The sequence below is a fragment of the Excalfactoria chinensis genome, chromosome 17, assembly GCF_039878825.1.
Source record: "Excalfactoria chinensis isolate bCotChi1 chromosome 17, bCotChi1.hap2, whole genome shotgun sequence".
NCBI classification, from domain to species: Eukaryota; Metazoa; Chordata; class Aves; order Galliformes; family Phasianidae; genus Excalfactoria; species Excalfactoria chinensis.
The window spans coordinates 2291502-2311602 of NC_092841.1; the positions used below are offsets into that span (position 1 = coordinate 2291502).

General features: G+C 47.9%; 2 protein-coding genes across 2 annotated transcripts in view; one reads left to right on the top strand and one right to left on the bottom strand.

Moving 5' to 3' along the window:
- Positions 1-20101, bottom strand: part of COX10 (cytochrome c oxidase assembly factor heme A:farnesyltransferase COX10) — a 92825-nt gene that overhangs the window by 7758 nt on the left and 64966 nt on the right. Inside the window, exon 6 of the mRNA XM_072352256.1 lies at positions 8363-8595. Within this exon, the coding sequence (XP_072208357.1) occupies positions 8363-8595 (233 nt within the window). The remainder of the gene's footprint in view (positions 1-8362; positions 8596-20101) is intronic.
- Positions 6250-7777, top strand: LOC140260206 (uncharacterized). Its single transcript, XM_072352282.1, has 2 exons — positions 6250-6595; positions 6765-7777. Exons 1-2 carry the CDS (start codon positions 6259-6261, stop codon positions 7775-7777), a joined length of 1350 nt encoding a protein of 449 aa, XP_072208383.1. The 5' UTR covers positions 6250-6258.

Consider the following 20101-nt stretch of genomic DNA (forward strand, 5'->3'; position numbering starts at 1 on the left):
GCAAAACGTTTCTCTGCGGCCCTGCCTGACTTTTACAGGATGTTACAAGAGCAAAAAGCATTACTTGACACATCCCCAAAGCTCTTATTTTCTGTCTGTTGTGCATGTTCACAACAGGTCTAGCACAGCAGCTCTCCCTGGAGATCTCTTACTATGCAGCAATTACGGGTGTAAAGGAAAGCTTTGAAGTCTCAACACGACCTCGCCACACATGGCAGATACCGCGCCACGTTAAACACCCAAAGGGCTCTTTGGGGCACTGGGTGCCAAAGCTCAGCGTGGTTTGGAGCGTGCAGCAATGCTGCTCTGCTGCACAAAGACAGCCTCATAACACAGGGGTTGCAAGCTCTGTTTGTGCAGCAGGGTTGGAACATGTGGTAATTAGGTTCTTCAACTTGCTTCAGTGACGGGAAATAACCATTAGGGTAAAGCAATTGGCCTCAGATTACATGCGTTCAAGACGCTGCCCTGATAGAATGTCCCCGAGGAAACACGTTACCTGCTATTTCATTCTTACCATTGTCTTGGAGAGGAGCAGTGAGATTAGCAATATAAAATCTACATCTTAATTTGTGATTATGAAGCATTCTCAAGCACAAAGGCATTCGGGAATTATCTGTTCACCAACCTTAACAAAACCAATACAAATTCCCCCGTGTTTTACCACTGCGCTATATCCTATATTAGCAGCAGAGCAAGACAACAACTGGCACTTCTGCTTCCCCAGGAAAACAAAGCATATGCTGCTGCTTGTGTGGGGTGACATGTGAGCGGCTCGGCAGCCTTGAGAAGAAAAAAGGATCAAAGTATTGCTAGGAAAGCCTTGCCCAAGGTCCCTGTGCTGCTGACAATGGCACTTGGTGTGGTTGTGGGCACTGCGCTCCTGCCCGGCATTGTGTGCCGCCAAGGTTGTGCATGGGGAACACACTGCAGTGCTGAAAGGCTCATGGTCATGGGTTTGTATGGCTGCTTCTTTGGAAGGATGGCACAAAGGACGCGTGGAACAGAATGGTTGCAGAGCTGCAATGGACTTCTTTGCTGGAGCACTTAAAGGGGAGGGATGGTGGGTGTGAACACTGTGAGAGGAACAAAAGGAGCATCTCAGTGCCCACCACAAAGAGGGCATGGAGTTCCTCATCTCTTGGAATGCTCCTGGCTTTACTGGCAGGAAACCAGGTGACCTCAGGTACTGCATACAGGTACTACACACAGACACAGGTATTGCATGCAGACACATGCAGGCACGCACGCCTTTCGTGCAACACAACACATAACAACAGGTTATGACTAATGACAGCATTACAAGGAAACACCTTCTATTATACAGCCACGGTTGTGAAAAGCAACACTGCCGTGCAAAACTCATCTCTGCTACCCCAGCAACACACATCATAAAACATGTGGGCCTGTTGGGTGAGATGAAATTACCGGAGCGCTCATTTCTGCAGATACATTCAAGAAGTATTCACCAAAGGACCACGTGCAGCAGAGGATGGGAAACTTCATGGATACACAGAGGCTCCTCCTGTGTGTCACCCAGGGCCCCAGTACACACCTGTGGGTACCATGTGTCCCCCGTGACCCCAAGCTGGCCATGCAGCCCAGTCACTCCTGCTGCTCCAATGGCAGCGCACAGGGCTGGGATGCAGCACTGGGATGCAGCACTGGGATGCAGCACTGGGATGCAGTACTGGTGCACAGCCTCTGAACTCCTGGCGCTGCTCCCACAGGTGTCCTACTGCTGGAGCTGCCACTTCTTTTGTTTCTTTTGAAGATGGAAAGTGTGTGTGGGGGGGGGGGAGGGCAAAAAAAAAAGGCTCCCTAGCTTTTGTACTAAATTCAGACCAGCTGCTAAGCGGCATTGTCCCTCCACCCCACTTTTTACAGTTTTTACCCACACAAAGCACACTCCTGGGCCCCAGCTTCCAAATCTCAGATGTCGATGACATGAATATCTCCGCTTCCTCCGGAGCGGACCGCAAATCCTGTCGTCTTTCATCTAAGAAGCAAAACCCCAACGAGCTGCAGGGGGGGGCTGAGGGCTGGAGTTGGGGGCTGCAAACACTCACAGCTCAGAGAGAAGGGACGGGACAGTGAGCTCACTCTCCGAGCTCACTGTGCATGCAATTAAGCTGTTGCTTTCCTTTCTTCCTGGCAGACAAGTGCTACATCAGAGAAGGTATGGGGGACCCTGGGCACTGACAGGTTGGGCCAAGGCCTCCCCCCTTCTCCTGTTTTCCTTTTCTTTCTGTGCCTGAAACTATCCATCTGCCAAATGTCACCGGCTGATAAGAACTGCCCGTTTTAAATCCCCATTTGTAAATAGATGTTGGCTGACATAATTAATGTCTACCATACAACATAATTTGAATTACAAAGTAAAGGCAATTTAGAAATCAGCCTCCACATGATTACAATTGATACGCAGCCTATAAATTCCATAGCCCCGGGAATTATTTAAATTTCTCCAAATGAATGAAAATCAGTACAAGATGTCTTTCAGGAATACGAGGCCAGAAGTGGAGCATCTGAGATAAACTAAATGGTCTCTTGAGATAAACACTCTTTGGTGCAGTAATACCTATGGCTCCAGGCCACCGCGGGTCTGTAATGTCTGCTGCACTGTCAAGGCTGCTATCTGCTACGCCACCGCCACCTACTCAGAATAAATCCCCTTAACTGATAAGCACATTATGTGGAAGACCCCTGCTTGTCACTTCCATCTATCTGGGTGGCTTACATGACCGCGATGGCACTGAGCTCTGCCCCAAGGCACAACACTGCGGGCTGGGATCAGCCATCAGGGCAATGGCACGGGATGGTGAGCAGAAGCACAAAACGTACATGGTAAGATATGGGCTGTTGGCACTTGGGAAACGCTCCCTGCAGATGTGTTCATTTGTAACTGGAAAATACCAAGTTAAGATGAACAACAAACACCGCTAAGAAGCGAGCAGCAGCATTAGGCTGGGGAAGAAGAACAGCAACGTGAGGGTAGCTTGCAGCATGCAGACGTGTGCCTGCTTGCATGCCAAAATAAATAGCTCTGCTACTTCCTAAAGACATCTGCATTACCAAACACACCCAGACTCAATAGCGCAGCAATAGCAATAGCAATAGCACGGCACAGAGCGCAGTGCTGGGGAGCACAGACCTCGCACACAGCAGCACTGCTGAGCTATGCCTCTCTCTCCTGTCTTTACACCAGCACTCCAGGCTTTAAGAGAATGGCATTATTTCCCTGCAGGGCATTCCTTTGTAAAACGGGGAGAAATGATTTGAGAGTCTCGATTGAACAGAAAAACAAATATCTTAGTAAATAAATAGCGCCACAGAGGAGCAAGGAAGCCTGCTTTCAAGGAAACAAACGTGTTACTGCAGCTCACAGGCGGGCAATCAGGTTCTGCATAAACACAGCAGAGATGTGGCAGTGATATCTGTGTGATAAATTACGCTTATCAAGCACCTCTGACCATCTCACCTGCACTCGGCAAGGAAATGTGAACATTCCTGATCTCTCATCGGTTTCAAGCAGCTGCCATCAAAAAGAAAAGAAACCCTCCCCCCCAAAAAAGAAAAGCAAACCCACTCCAAACCCACAACAAAGAATTCCCAGAGATAACCTTATCTTTCTCTTTTGAAATGGGAGGTTTCCCCTAAATTGCATTGGCATGAAACCCAGGGGTGGGGGCAGGATGCTCAATCCGACTTAAGAGCATACAATTAAAGACTTATCAGGGGCACAAATGGAAGCATCACTGGGAACCACCATAAGAGGTGCAAATCTGTAGCATAAGAGATATAAGCATGTATTTGTACCATTGGAAATAGAAGGTCACAGATTTGTATCTGCAAATCTGCAGATATATTTTTTTGCTTATCTGTCAATGAATTACTCTTCGGGATAAGAGAGTTATAAAGGAAATGAAGACAAATGACAAGAGAGTGCTGTTCAGTCAGAGATATTTCCTTGTTATGTCTTGAATTGGAAGCCTTCAGCTTTACCAGCTGAATGAGGGCACCCCATGGCACTACGAACCCGCTGGCAGCACATGCACAGCCTTAAGGGCGCGGTAAGGGAAGCTCGGCACATAAATGCTAGAACCAGCAGCATGTACAACAGTGTGGCTGCCGTGAGATTACAAGGAGAGAAAATCCACCATAAAACGTCAGCTGGGAAGGGCCCAGTTACATAAGGAGAGCCCTCCTTCTCCCAGTTAGATGGTGAGAGCCTTCCCTCTCAGTTTTCCAACTCCCTTCCTTCACATTCTTCTTTGTTATTGAGTGGAATAAATATTTCTCTCTCTCTCTTTTTTTTTTCCACCTTTTTAAACGAGGTGTAAATGCATTTTCACACCTCCAACTAAAACGAGGTTAAGGCTCCAAGCTAATTACCCTTTATTAATGAGCTCAGCAATGGTGCGTTGGCCTGCACATCACACATGTGCACGTGAAGATGCACATTTGTGCTCCAGGTGGGATGGATTCTTCCAAGTACTAAACTCTTTTTTAGCAGCAGAATGCTTTAGCATTGGAAATTGGTTACAGTGCAGCTTTTTTCCTCCTTAATTCTATATATATATATACATATTAATATTGAAATGCACTAAAATATGACATGCAGGCCACCATTGTCAAGACTGTCCCCAGACCTGCTTCAATACAAAGATCTTCATCAACTCAACAGTTCTTCTACCATTATCAGACGAGCTGCCCTGCCCTGCTGGCACCCAATGGGAGATTGCTGTGGAACATTTCAGCTGCCCAGAACAGCCACAACAGCAGTTATGGACCAGCAGTGGTCATCGTGGTATGGCAAAGTCTGCATTGGTTCAGGTCATCTTCCACTGACTGCATCCCTGCCACAGCTGGCAGAGGCAAGTGTGCCCACATGCCTAAAATTAATTGCAAACTAGGAAGAGACAGAAGATAGAAAGACAAGGACTCTCTGCAGCTTGCGGTACAGGGACAGAGTAGCTCACTGAGAAATAGGTCTGGAAGAGCAAGTTATAACTTGATGATAGAAGATCATTAAAGATAATGAAAACCAGTGCCCGTTTCCTTTAATGTGGTGTGCTCTGGCTGCAGTTTAGCTGCCGTTTCAAAAGGGATATGGCAATCTGAACTCTGACAGCCTCTCCAGCAGCACCCCATGCAGCCCTGGAGCCCTTCCCTTAGGGCAGCTCCCAGTGATGCAGCTGAAGCATCCTACAGCATCAGCCCTGCAGCACCAGGCCAACCCTCTGGACTGAGGCTCTACGCAGTGACTGAGCTCTACAACATGGACACGTACTTGATGTTTTTGAATCATTCACTTCAGAACTACAAAGCTTCTAATGACCTTTGTTAGGCACTCCTTAACACAAGACACTAATAGGCATACCTGTATCAGTTACAAGGCTAAATATATATGTCTGAATACATCAGGACCTCATCTAAACGTTTCTTGAACACCTCCAGGGGTGGTGGATGGCCAAAAAACATTTAGATGCACAGATACTGATAAGTTCTGGGTAAAAGTGGTGTTGGATGAATGTGTGCTAACAAATAATAATAACAAACCTGCTAATTGAACTCCATGCGTTTCCTCAGAATATAACTATGCAGAGCTGCTTTGACTCTTAAGCTCGTAGCTGGCAGGACAAACAAGCCCTAATTGTGTCAGAGTCGCTGCTGAAGAGATCAGTGTTTTATGAGAGACGTAAAAAAAGGTTCACAGTTACTAAACTAGAAGTTCTTGTTTGCTTTTCAAGGAGTTGGGGAAAGGAACATTTATAAGTGTCTAAAAGTGACCAATTAAAAAAGAAACGCCAATAAATTAATCTTCCTAAGATATTTTCTGGCTTGTGGAAAGACAGTAGTAAACACATCTGGGACTTTTCCTGCTGAAAGCTCCTAACTGAAAAGTCAGATCTAATTGTGTAATGGTTTCATGCTGAAATTATACGCTGAATACCAGAACTGTAGGGACTGGAAGGGTCCTCAGATCCTCCAGTCCAGCCCTACTAACACAGGTTCCCTACTGCAGGTTGTACAGGAAGACATGAGCAAACAGCCTGCTGTGCTGTGAGCAGCTGGTACAGAAAGGAACCTGGACAAAGACACTGCCACCAATTGGCATTGAACGAGAACCAGAACAGGACAAAACGCGTGTCCCAAATATAAATACACAGAAGAAGGATTTGTGTGGAGATGGGAAATGTGTGCAGCCTTTATTTTCCCAGATCTATCAGCAGCACAAAGTTCAGTCCCTGGAGGATGGAGGGCAACGTAGGCCCAGCCTGGCGCCCAAACAGACGCAGCCCTGCGCTGCCAGGTCACCGACCAAGGCACTGTGACAGCAGCGGGCTCAACTGTGACCTCACCGACCCCCGTGCAGAAGCTGGGGCGCAGCAGAGCCCAGCATCACTCGTGCCTGGACTCCGGTTGAGCGCAGTCGCCAGACTTGGAGCCGCCAACGAGCCTTTGTTTGGGCCGTGCTGTGGGGCTGCCGGCAGCAGTTCCTGGTGCTCAGCCCACGGCATCGCCAGCGTTCCCCCGGCCCTGCCTGGCTCAGGCAGCCGGGGCCCCGCGGGGTGCGCTCGCAGCAGCGGAGGTGAGCGGTGCGGGGACACGGCCCCGGGGCGGGCGGCGGGGAGCAGGGCCGGGGCTTCGTGCTGAGGGACCGGGGCGTCGCTGCTGCTGCTGCTTCTGCTTCTGCTGCTTCTGCTGCTGCAGCCGCCCCGGGGACGGCGAGTGACCGCGGCCTCTTTTGTCTTTTGCAGTTGCTGACAGCTCCTGCCCGCTGCAGCGCCAGCCGAGGGAGCAGCTTTCCCACCTCGGCTCTCCCCAGCCCACCGCACAGCCCGGGGCCATGGAGCCGCCCTCGGACTGGAGCTGCCCCCTCTGCGGGCAGAGCCGGGACGACGCGGCCTACGCCGTGCCCTGCCGGCACCAGCTGTGCTTGGGCTGTGCGCTGCGCTGGGCAAAGCAGCAGCCCACCTGCGCCGTCTGCAAGGAGAGCATCGAGAGCATCCGGTACTCGGTGCGATCCGAGGACGATTTCCTCGAGTGCCCCATCCCGCAGCCTGCACAGCACTCCGAGGACGAGCAGGAGGACGAGCAGGGCTCTGCACAGCCGCAGCTCGTGGCTGCCGAGCACGGCTTCCCAGCCGAGGTCTGGGCGGACTTCTTCCGAGGAGACCCGGGAGACCTCGGACCGCTGCTCCGGTGGATCCAGCAGGAGCTGGAGGGGATCACCGAGGACGAGTGGTGGGAGGTGGCTGCAGCACGGACTGCCATCATGCACCTCCTGTGCGTCTACGGGCTGGACGAGGACGCCCTCATCTTGAGCATGGAGACCCATCTGGAGGAGCACACGGAGCGGTTTGTGGCGGGGCTCATCGACACCGTGACAGCCCTGTACGGCCCGGAGCTCCGCCGGCGGCAGCACAGCCAGGCTGCCCGTGAAGCAGGAGGGCAGGACGGCCCCGCGGACACCCCCAGCCCCGCCACCTCCCAGCAGGAGCCTCCCGCCTCCGGCCCGGGCCGCTCCGCCAGCCCTGCAGGCCCCGGCGCTGAGCAGCTCCCCGGCGTCCCTCCTGGGGGGCCCGAGCCCCAGCCCGCCGCCCCCGTGTCCCCGCAGGAGCCGCAGGAGGAGCCGGGGCAGGCGGCGGCAGCGGGCCCCTCCGCCCAGGGCACGGACCGCTCGCCTGGGGGGCCCCGACGCCCCCCGAAGAGGAGGGCCAGCAGCTGCCCCCCGGATTCGCCCCCCCCATCCCCCAAGAGGCGGCGCTAGGCCGGCACCCACTGCGGTGCTGAGCACGGCTCTGGGGTTGGGAAACCATCAGCGATCTTGGTGTAATTTTATAGACAATAAAACATATTTTATTCCTTTATTTTAAGAAAAAGCTTCTGTGTTATTGATGACACTGTTGCAGTTGCTGTCCCTATGCATGTAGGTTTTTCCTGGGCCTGGGTGAGGCCACAGAATCACAAGTTGATTTCCACAATGAGAAATCAAGGGAGCATGCTCCAGTTTGAACACCACATTGAGCTGGACGAATGGGATCGGTATTTTCTTTCACGTGAACCACATTCCTTTCTTTCCATACGTTTTTTACTATCTCATGTTTGCCCTTAAAATGCCATAGAAGGATTGATACCATCAGGCTTCTTCCATCCTCATGCTCATTGTGATGTAATAGTATTTTCTGATGTTTGCACTAGCTGCACTTATGAAGCCGTATCAGGACAACAAGCAGAAAGAGAAGAGCTTAAGAAAATTCATTTCGCATTGCCTTTTGTGCAGGCATTTTTAGGTGTCCCCAAGGCAAAGCTAACAACCAGTTCCCCAAGATTTCAACATGGATTTTCCACTTACCAGCATCAAGACTTGCAGTCGCTGCGGTCCAGCCCATGACGGGGGGAATGGCTCCGACGACGGCTCCCACCCAAGTGTTGGCAATGCTCATTCTCTTCATGGGTGTGTAACAGCAGGTGTACAGGAAGATGTTGAACGCTCCAAGGGCTCCGGTGAGGGGGTTGACCCCCATAGTCAGCAGGGCGACACCAGGCACACCACAACATGCTGCAAAGCATACAGCAAGCAGGGGGCTGCGGGAGGAAAGCAGGGGCTGCATTAGAGAATGAGGACTGCCTCTCCCTTTGTACTTCTCCCTACTCCCCTAGAAAGCTAATATGGGATATTCGTTACTGTGTATGGATTTTTGATACTCGAGATTTTCGCGTCTGGCCCCATTGTAAGGCAAGCCTATCTAAAAAGTTAAGACCATCTCTGTAGATTCATAGAATCATAGAATGGTTGGGTTGGAGGGGACCTTAAAGCCCACCCATTTCCAACCCTCTGCCCTGTGCTGGTTGCCCTCCTCTAGACCAGGTGGCCACAGGTTTGCCACGAGAGGTTATTCTTATACACCTCACTGCTGTGTTTGCCGAATAAGTTTAAGCAATGGAGGTCAACGCGAGCGGCGCTTCCAGCAGATCATTTTCTTTTATTGTAATCTTAGTAAATTTTGACCCCTGGAAATGGCACTGAGCGTTCAGAGTGAATGAGCACGGTTGTAGCCTGCCAGAATTGTAACTGATTGCAATTTTCCAAGGGGCTCTTTGGCTGAAATACAACAGAGTTAGACACAAAATGAGGAAGCATTTAAGAGGGAAAGAGCACATTCAATCATCTCGAAATTATGCTAACAGAAACAAAGTAATTTTTGGCTTTACTGAAAATGACTGAATTCTCTACGTTGCCATTAAGCTCACAGACTGTGCTAGGCAGGGGGAGCACAGCAAAGCCACTCTGGTAAGAAAACCAAACTGAAATCTTCTAAGTGAGGAATGAACCAAAGATATTTCAGGCTGGCCTGAAAGAACCAGACAGACACAAAAAAAGGTGTTCATTATTTCTGTTGATTTTTTATCATGCAACAGCTCGACGGGCTCAGGGAAAGCTGGAAACTCCTTCTAAAGTCTGTTAAGAAAGTGGTTGAAGCTGTGTAAACTTCTGCTAATAAGTTCCACGACAAACATCCAAACAAGACGAACAAGGCTGTTTTTGTTTGGCTACCAAAACCACATTCGCAGGCAGCAAGCACCATGACACAACACGGAGGAAGCTTTGTTTGTGTTCCTTTGCATCAGGTCAACACATTTGCTGCTGGTGATCTCTTCAGATGAGCTTGTTCAGGGGTATCTGGTAAAGTGGGAAGGGAACTAAATGCCTAAAATGAGAGAAATAATCATGGAATCACAGAATGGATGGAGCTGGGACTCTAAAGGCCATCTGGTCCCACCCCCTGCACTGAGCAGGGACACACACAGCTCCATCAGTGCACACAGCACATCCCCTGACCTTGGCTGGCTGCAAGGATGGGGCACCACCGCCTCTGTGTAACCTGTGCCACTGCCTCACCACCTTTAGGGTATATCCAACCTAAATGAAACCATTTTCCTTTGTGCTGCCACATCAGACTCTGCTTAAGAGTCTGTCCCCTTCTTTCTTACAGCCCCCCTTTAAGTACTGAAATCCCTCTTGGAAGGGAGAAAAATGCCATTAACTGAGCTGCATTAAATACACGCTTTCAGTCATATATATATAAGAGCAGAAAATAAATGCGCTTGCAGCAAATGTCTGCGCGTGAACTTTAGCTTTACACATTTTGTCTCATTTAAAACTATGTAGCCTTTGTATTCTACCATCACTCTGCCCTCTGGCCAAATCTTTAACCTTAAAATACGTGTTGCAAGCACTGCTTCAGCTTCATAAGGAGAATATGCTGGTGGGGATGAATTTTATGGGTGTTCTATCAGCCAAAAAAACCACCTTTTTAAAGCCTTCATCAAACTATTACTGCATGAAAATCCTAAATAACCACAAGGATCACAGCGAGCAAAACTCACACCCTGCCTCTGATTCAAATTAAATTGACTGAGTCGATGCATCCCAACACAGGTAATGGAGCGGCAGGAACAGATGGAGCAGGATGCTGCCTGGCTGCCCAACAACAGAGCAAGGCCTACAGTTTGAGAACACATTGCAAAGGGAGCCGGGAGGTTCCGTGCCCTTTGGGTTTGCAGCTAGCAGTGCTCTGCTATGCAAAGGCAACACATCACAGTCTGCATGGCGAAGTGTCTCAGTGATGACTACAAACACTTCTCTTTCTGTGTGTTGCCCCTCTGCAATGAAAGCCTGACTGGTTTTGGTTAAACAAATCCATCCTGACTGGTGGCTGAATAAAACAGAGCCAGACGTACGGCTGAGCACCAGACTGGCACAATGCATGCACTGGAGGTGACAAAAGACCAGCAGGATCCTCAGAACCAGGCACTCCTATGGGGTGCACATCCTCAATGAGGACTCGGTTTGACCCAACGCAATGAGCTCTCTTCTCACTAATCAAGAGTGAAGACTCAGCTGTATTCCTCCAAATGAAAGGCCCAGCAAGAGCTGGTGATGAAGGGCTGACACGAGAATTTAATCAAAGAACCACAGAATTACAGAGTGGTTGGGTTGGAAGGGACCTTATGGATCATCCAGTTCCATCCACTTGCCATGGGCTGGCTGCCCCGCACCAGATCAGGTTGCCCAGAGCCCATCCAACCTGGCCTTGGGCACCCGCGGGGATGGGGAACCCACAATATTTGATAAGAAATTCAGTATTTCCTTCATCCCTTCCTCAGGAGATGGGAGCAGAAGCAGGGAGCACCAAGCTTCCTACCTCAAGCAGTGCTTCCCTGCAGCACCAGCAGCTCCGCAGGATCCAAATGACAGAGCAAGAAATTACCTTTAGAAGTTGTGGCTTTAGCAGAATGGGAAGGTGAAATGAGAAGACTGCAAAAAAGTCGTTCTCTTCCTTGAAAACAAACCTCATTTTTCTCATTTCTTTAATTTTTGCTCCTTTTCAAAAGGAGGCTCCTGAAGGCCCTTTGATCAGCCTACATTCCTAACCATCCCAGGGGAGGGCACCAAGTCAACGATGGCCGTTCTTCACATGCAGGTTTTAGACACCTTGAAAGTATCCTATTTCCTACTTCTCCCCTCAAAAACTAAGCAACTGTAAAATCCTTCTCAAAGACTAATTGTCTGACTGACAAGGGTCTGCACCAGAAACACCAACTCAGATCAGAAGCTCCCACTGTGATCCAATGATTCAGCTTTGTTATTTCTGCCCCATAAAACTCCTTGGCGTTACAAAGACTACACACTCAGAAATTGGGACTTTGCTTTCTTGGAGACACACGAAGCAGAATTCAGCTCACTCTCCCATAAATATATCATATTGATAAAGCCTAGGAGATGGATAAGCAACACCTCACAGAAAAAGAGGCAATATTTGAGGAAAAGGTGGAGAATTTTCAGTTATTGCTGCAGTTTTTACCACTTTCACGTCTTAGAGGACTTTAACAAGGAAGACTTGACCCACCTTTAAGTCAAGCAGTTTAAGGGCACCCTGACTTCTAATAGCTGATGGTCTCCGAGGGACCATGATATACCTCCCTGCTGACACAAGACCTATCAGAACTCATGGATGAGATGTGATACTCATTGGTTTGACACGCAGTTCCTTGCCTGTACCTCACTGAGACAGCACAGGGGATGAGGATCCCAGCCTGCAGCAGGAGGAGGGCTGTGATGCTCAGCTGCCACCAGCTCTGTCACCACGTAAGGTCCACAAAGTCCTCCCAGGAACAAAGGTACCGGGGACCCCAGCAGCAGGGAATTCTCATGTGGCATTGAGAATGGGCTACGGGTTCTCTTGCTGGTTTCCTTCATCCCTAAACCAACCCCTCCAGTAAGTGCAGGATGATGACAGACACTGGTATATATAAGCCTCATTTCACTTGGGCGTTCACTTATGCTGAGGGAATCACTCCCATGGGAAGAAAAAAGGCAGTCTTCCATTGGAAAATTGGCCAAGCAGCTAGCTGGGAAAGCAAACATATTGAGTAAGAAACCGGGTTTTATGATGGATTCTTGGGAGGAGTTGGTTTCAGTTATTTGACTGATTAAAATCAGACTCTGGAAAAATACTACAAGTGCCAAATGAGCTCCCTTCACATTTCAACGCTAAAATACCCACGTATGTCACCACATACGACACCTCCTCCAAGAAAACCAAAAACTGTCGGGTCTGCCTCATCCCTCTTCTCTCCTTCATTGAGAATGCAAATGCCCAGTAATAGTGAGCAAAGACACTGACCTTCAGCTAAAAGCTCCTGAGAGAACATCAGCTTGAGCACCAAACAGCCAAACCCCTCCAGATCCAAGGAGAATTTGCTGAGATGCCTCTCCTGCTCAGATCACCCACGATGAACCCATCCCAGTAATGGCACCCAGGAGAGGACCCTCACCCATCACATTGCTGACGGTGACGTGGGCAGCACAGCCTGCTGTGATCCACAAGGAATAGCAGCATCTTTGGATCTAGGTGACACTTACAGATGAGCTGGTTGCACGTATATAATGATCTCACACACATGAAGCATGATTATTTAATAGGCTCCAGAGTCATGGGTAACAGTGCTTATTGACTCCTGGTGTTACTTGGAAAAATGGAGCAAGGAAAACAAATTAAAGCGTTTGCCCATCTATAAAATTAACGTATTATCTTACCTACTTCACAGCAGCATTAGCGAGCTTAATGTGTACAAAGATCAATAGCTTCACTGCTGTGCATGCTCTCCTGTGCTGCCTTTGGCAAAACATTTTGGGAAGACGGCCATCAAAGCACCGATAGAGCCACAAATTAGGAAAAGCATATTAAGAGGAGATAATGAATTTAAAAAACAAATGGCATCCAAAAATCACCCAGAAATTACTTCATCTCAATACACAGCAGCCTTCAGAAACATGACAAATTCCAGTATCAGCACCTAACACTTGGACGTGGCTCTGTGAATGCACTGATACTCAGATACCAGCACAACTTCACGGCCTGTATGCATGCTGAATAGGTGCATTCAAGCAATCAGCAGTTGCATGCAATTCATGCTCAGATGTGTAAATACATAAGAAACTTAATTTGTGACCTTGCTTTAATGGGAAATTGGGCACACAAAACATATTTACATAAAAGCGAGAGCTTGAATCTAAGTGTCCATTTAAGACTGCCTGCATATTTTTCAGGTGAAGCAGAAGTGCTTATGTTTGAAAATGAGATTCAAAGCCTAATACAGAAGGTAATAAAACAAATTCGCTCTTCTCCCTGTCTGTCAAAAACCTTTTAAGGAAACATCACCCACTTCCAAAATGGCAAAGTGGAAAAAAAACCCAACAGATCAAAGAAAACAACAGCGCCCTTTTGTTTAGTGCAGCGTGCACAGAACACCTCAGAGGACTGAAATGCTCACGTTCCTGGTCGAGTATTTTGTATTAGACCTTATTATTACCAACAACAGCCTCTGGAGCCACAAGGTCATTCTGCCCAATGCAAGATGAAGACCTAAAACCAACAGGAGGGGTTGGTGAGAAATGGGATGCAGGGAACAAACGCCCCCACCTCCTGTATCACCCTCTATTGGGACAGGGAAATGAGACAGTAAAGGGGAGACTGATGCCTCAGATCAATCTCAGTGTTGTTACTCTGGATGAAGATTTCAGCTTCAAACAGTGTCAAAACAATTTGCTGAACTAAGAAGAGGAACAGCCAGAACCAGGCTGGGCTGAAAATAGTGAGGCTCTAAGGGAGCCATTGGCAGCGTAATACCAGCCCGGTCTGCATCTCAGCAGCTCCATTCTGCCATCTCAGACTGAGACACAAGTCCAGTGCAAGAATGCTGCTCTAAAGCCATAATTAAAATCAGATTTGGGGAGTTAACATCATAAGCTACTTATTATTTCTGGAATCGGTAGGTACTAAAAACGTCCCCAGACTCCTTCCAGCCTGGCTGACAGAGGAAGCCCCTCTTCCCAACTTTTTCCAGGTCAGCAAGAAGCTATTCGAGCTTCTGAAGCCAATTACAAGCTCAGACAAAAGCATCGGGCTGAGGTTTCCAACAGAAACAAGAGGTTATACAAACTGGAGTCACATCCCTTTGGATGTTCCTACAGCCATGAAAGCCGACTCCACGAGAGGAGGATCCACAGAGCTCCCCATTCCCAATGCACCTGGCCCCGCTCAGAAAACCACCGCCTCTGCACTTCTGCTTGGCATCTTCTCAGCTCCCGTGGCCAGACAACGTGAAGGACTGCCAAAAGCCAGTCCTAAAAAACCATTGCCAGGGTGGGATCACCACAACTGCCATAGGGAGCTGAGCTATGTCTGGGCCACCTCCCTCAGCCTGCGGATTCGTACTTTTTATTTATTTTTTGAAGGATCAGCACCCAGAACTGCCAGAACCTCCTTGAAAACTCTTTGAGACCCACCAAGAGGATTCAGGAAGGCCACCGAGCCCTGCAGCTACAAGCAATCCCACCTCGCATGGAAGGGAAGCAAGGAGCCGAGGACGTTACGCACTGCAACAACATATGACCGTATAGAAGCCTTCCTGCTCCTCTGACTTAGGTAATGGGGAGGAAAGTCCGTCTTTTTCCAGCACACATCTGGGCTGTGTTTGCACCGTTTCCAGCCCTGCTTCCCCAGATGCCTGCAGCCAGAAGCGGGGCAGCCTTCTGGCACTCAGCTGATGGTGAAAAACGAGCCAGAAAGCTGCAAAAAGGCACATTTTGCCCCGAATAGCAACGGTAGCTTCCCTGAAATGATTGTGATGGGAGGCTAAAAAAACCACTCCAACAGCTTCGAAAGCTCAAAGTAAGGAACAGATCTTTCAAACCCAATTAGTAATCGTGGCAGACAACTGAATGATGGCAATCTACCAACAGCGAAATTGAATTTTAAACTTTCCACACAAATCCTTTCAGGCTGCATATTTATATATTTAGTAATAAAAACCATATTCACGACCATTGTCAGCTGTAAAAGTTATATAGTAATAACAACAAAGCTAATGGAAACTGAAACTGGAACAGCACCGCGTGGCTCAGTAGCTTCATCATGAATGAATGAGCGGCTGATTTTGCTAAAATGATTTTAATTTCTCTGCAAAAAGTATTCAATTCCAGAAGAGCCCTTTGGGTGGACAAGGGGGGGGATGCACCTGATAGAAGAAACATCCACAGTCTGAGCTTGAATCAAAGCGGTGCAGCACGACCCCAATCAGCGCAGCACCTCTTCATTTCATACGGCACTTATGACTAACACAGTATTTTTACACGCAGTGATAACTTTCAGTTATCAAACTGATCTGCTTCGAGGAATGGTATTTCTTTCCAACCGAAGAACAGCTTTACACTGATCTGATGCTAAAAGCATCAGCTTCACTGAACACCTGCTCTCTCCTTCCTGGACCATCTCTGGGTAAGCTGTGGCTGAACAGCATGAAGAAGCCCTCCAACCTCCTGATAGAGGTGCTCATATGCACCCATTTGTTCTCTCTCAGTCATGAAAGAAAGTTGGTGACTCGTGATGAGGGCTGGAGGATGATTTATTTTAAAATTAAAACATGAAACTTTTAATTGGGAATTCGATTTTTTTCCCCCTTGGCTCCAAAGCATCAGAACATGCACTTGTCTATCATTTACCACCAGTGATTGACAAGATGTCTGTTAGGAGGAGCAAATGAACGGGAGCATTGTCAAATCCCATTTTTCATTCCCTTAATGAATTACTCGATGTTAAATCTTAACTAGCAGAGAAGAGAAATCTTCATTCTGCCAATGATTCAACCTCTGGTCTGCACTGTGAACAAATTCCCTGCAGGAATCTCATCCCAAAAGCTGTTTCTGCAGCACACCACATTTTACATGCACTACGAGAAGTGCATTTCATATCAATTTCCCTTTAGGTGAGTATGACACTACCACAATTGCTAAGATAGCAGGAAGCCACTTGTTGCCATTCTACGTGCTAATGCTTTTGTAACTGGCTTTTTGCAAACGCAGTTTCTAAGGGGAACCATAACAGGGATGCTGAGAACCTCCTATTGGACTGTATTGTTCCCATATCTAAATAAATAAATAAACATATATATATATATATGAAACATTCTAAGAATTACTTCTAATGCAGAATCTGAGCTGAAGAGGAACTAGTCTGAGAGGGGCTGTTCCCAAAAGCCTGACGAGCTGGGTTTGGGAGCACCCCTACGGCAGTGGCTCTGACTGCCACCAAGCACTGTCTCCTGCTGAATTTCACATGCAGTGCCTTACGGCGCACATCTCTGCAATGAGAGCTGCCCACCCAGAGGCACTGAGACCTGACATTGCCAACATGGAGGTGGTTCACAGGACACTGGAAAGAGCAGCAGGGCCATGGGGCGGACCCAGCACTGAGCCATCTCTGGATATCCCCAGGAATGCCAGACAGTGAGAACTCTGGCACTCGTAGAGCTCAGCGATGGGTGAACAGCATTGCTGGCTGGGTGCTGTCAGGGAGCTGCTTTCAGGAGTTTGGGCACTAAACTGCCAAGCAAGCTCTGGCTTTGCTATCCAATGTACTTGTTCAGAAGCCCACTTAGTGTAAATAAATACAAATGAGGATAAAATGCCCCATGTCTATGTCAATTCGTTTCTCTCCCAGTGAAGAAACAACCCATGCATGGAGCCCTAGCCTCGCTGTCAAGGCTGTGTATCACTGTTGTTTAAAGGAGTAATTGACACTGTATTTTAACCAAATTGGAGGCAATTAGTTTCCCTCGCTCCTCAAGAATCTGAGCTGCAGATGTTCAGTCTCCCTCGCCAGAGCCAGGGACTTTAAAACTATCATAAACAAACAGGGCTAATTTAAAAGAATCATTTCATCTTGAAGGACACATCTCTCTTTTTTACGCTCGCATAAATCAAAACCGGTTCCATTGATTTCACTGGAAGTTTCCACAAAGATGCTGCGTTCATGCTAACGAGAGGGAGTTCAGTTCAGCTGGAAATAAGAGAACCTGGAGGTCCACCCTCAGCATGGAGCCTTCTCCTGTGCATCTCCTGCCGTCCTACCAGCCAGCTCCATGGAAACGATGCTGGGATCTGCTCCTCCATTGCTCTGAGGTTTGAGATCTGCTGACAGATGGAACCATAGCAGTCACAGTGATTGGATGAGATAAACCTAACACAGCCTGGGAACACTTGCAGGTTTATTAACAGCACGGTCAGACAGAAATACGGCTTTTTATGCTGCCCTTTGGTATTAAGCAGAAACACCAATTGGGCTCCGTCACTTCACTGGAGGCAAAGGAAAAGAATAAAAATGAAAAGAAGCCCTACTTCTCCAATGTTTATGCTCTCATTACGTTTGCTATACACAGCAGAACACTAACCATAACAACCCCGAGCAACCCCGCCGAGCGTCAGCACGCTCCTTGTTATATGTCTCTGTTAGGTAGGAGTGAAGGGGTGAATAATAATATTCACAGCTTCCCTGCAGTCACAAAAATGTAAATATTTTGTTAAAGTGCTTACAAGACAAACCCACAGTAAATTTGAAAAATGTCCCCCATAATATTTAAACTAAATCCTCCTCTTTAACCTAACAAAGCTAACCTTGCAGCGTGGCACTTAAGTGATCCATTCATTTCATTTCAAGATCCCAGTTCTCTCTCTGTGTAAGAACCAGAGGCCAGCTGACAAACACACTGGATAATATGTTCTCTCCAGAAACATTTTTTCTGTGATTTAGAGTGATTAAATCTAACACATGCTGCTGCTCAGCCTGCAGCCGACGCTTAGAAAGCAGCGAGTAAAGAAGTCCCAGGTCAGTTCTCCATCTCATTGAGACGGAAGAAAGTGCTGGAGTATGAATCAACGTGGCCTTCAGAAAAGTGAAAAGGCGGTCCAGTCATTCTTGGTTGTGAAGTGCAGGATCATTGACTCTAAACACGTTCCTGGGAGCAATGAGAATGGAGGAAAGAAGTCATCCACCACATCCAGACACACCAGGGCAAGAAGCAGCAGTCAACAGCAGGAGGATCCACGCTGCACATACCATAATGAGGAAGAGTAAGTGAACAGCTGAGACCATCAAATTGCAGTTGTAAGATCCTTGCATTGCATTGATGGTGCTTCAGGGCAGGTGAACCAGCCCCTGTGTTGTCCACTGAGAACAGAAGCCTCTTTCATTTCTGCTGCTTAACAAGCTCAGAGGTAGGGCTCCTCTTCCCTGCAGGACAATTGCACACATAATGCTGAGAAAAGAACCTTAAGCCAAAATCTCAACGGTAGAAGGAAGCTGAACCAGCAGTAGAGGAGCCTACATGCATCTTCTCAACAATGAGTGCTGCCATGCCCAACAACTACCAGGCACCAAGGCAAAGCTGCTGCTTTCCATGGCAGAAAGGATGGGAATGATCATGGTTTGTGATCCCTGCATTATTATTTGGGTGTTTTGTCTAATATAGTTAGCATCCAGAATTACATCTTACAGACACTCAGCTAAAATCAACCCACATAAGCCTCCACGTACCCCTGAAGTGCACAAACGTAATGCTGTCACACACAGGCAGCACTGTGAGCCACTGTGGCTCATGGTCCTTTATGGCACGATCTAGAATACAATAATCCTGTGATTCCAGGACCCTGGCAAAAAGAAAAGTTTAAATAAAACATATCAAAGAAGTTCCCTGCATATCTTAACCTCAGGAATGCCACTTCTCTGGTAATAAGGACTAAAGAGCAAGCATCTGTGCTAGCGGAGCTAATTACATTGTAAGAAAAACCTCTTTTAAATCTGGCTTGCAAAGTCGATAACATGTAAATTATAACTTGTGTAGGACATGATAAACTCTGTCCTTCACAGAAGGAAATGCACTTCTAACGCGACTTACTGTAAACAGATCTCAGGGTATAGCAGCTTCTAATCAGAGGCAGCTCTGTAATGGACTTGTTGAGCAGTGACATTTCCTCCGACACTTGGCACCCCGTGAATAATGATGCTGTTGTGGTTAAACCAGATAAGGTTTAATACTAATAGAAGGAACAAAGTGCTGAGATTTTGACTGCATTAAGCCAAAATTTACAAACATGAACCTGAAATGTTTGACAGCCACGAGGACAAAACTGTGAATGAGACAGAGATAGGATCCTGGGCTTCCCGTTTCATTTTGCTTTTGTTTGCGAGGCATAAGAGGAAACATTTCACCATCACCTCCAAAGAAAACCGCTCCTCACACAGCAGTTACAAAAGGAAAAGTAAAAATCAATGGCCATCCCAGCGGACAGCAAGGGCACAAAGCAGGGCTCTGCCCCCCAGCATGGAGCTGACACAGGGGAGATAAGACATCTCCATTAGCAGCGCTCCCTGTGAGCAGATGGAGCAGCTATTTAGCCAAATGCACCGTGACTCCTGGTTTATACATGAGCATCTGGGATGCTTCCTAACGGGAGGCAGGGCACAATGTCTGCCGATTTATCAACTGTTCTGCGCGCAATTAAGGATTCTGATAAATAATTTGGCTGTGAAGGCCCCTCGGCTGAACTGAAAGGCAGCAAGGCGTGAGGGGTCAAGTGTTTCCGCAGGATTTATATTGAGCAAACAGAGCTGCCTACAAAGGAATGCCCGCGCTGAGTGCTGCAGGGCTGCTGGGGCAGAGGATTGTACCAGGAGCTGGAGGGTTCTTT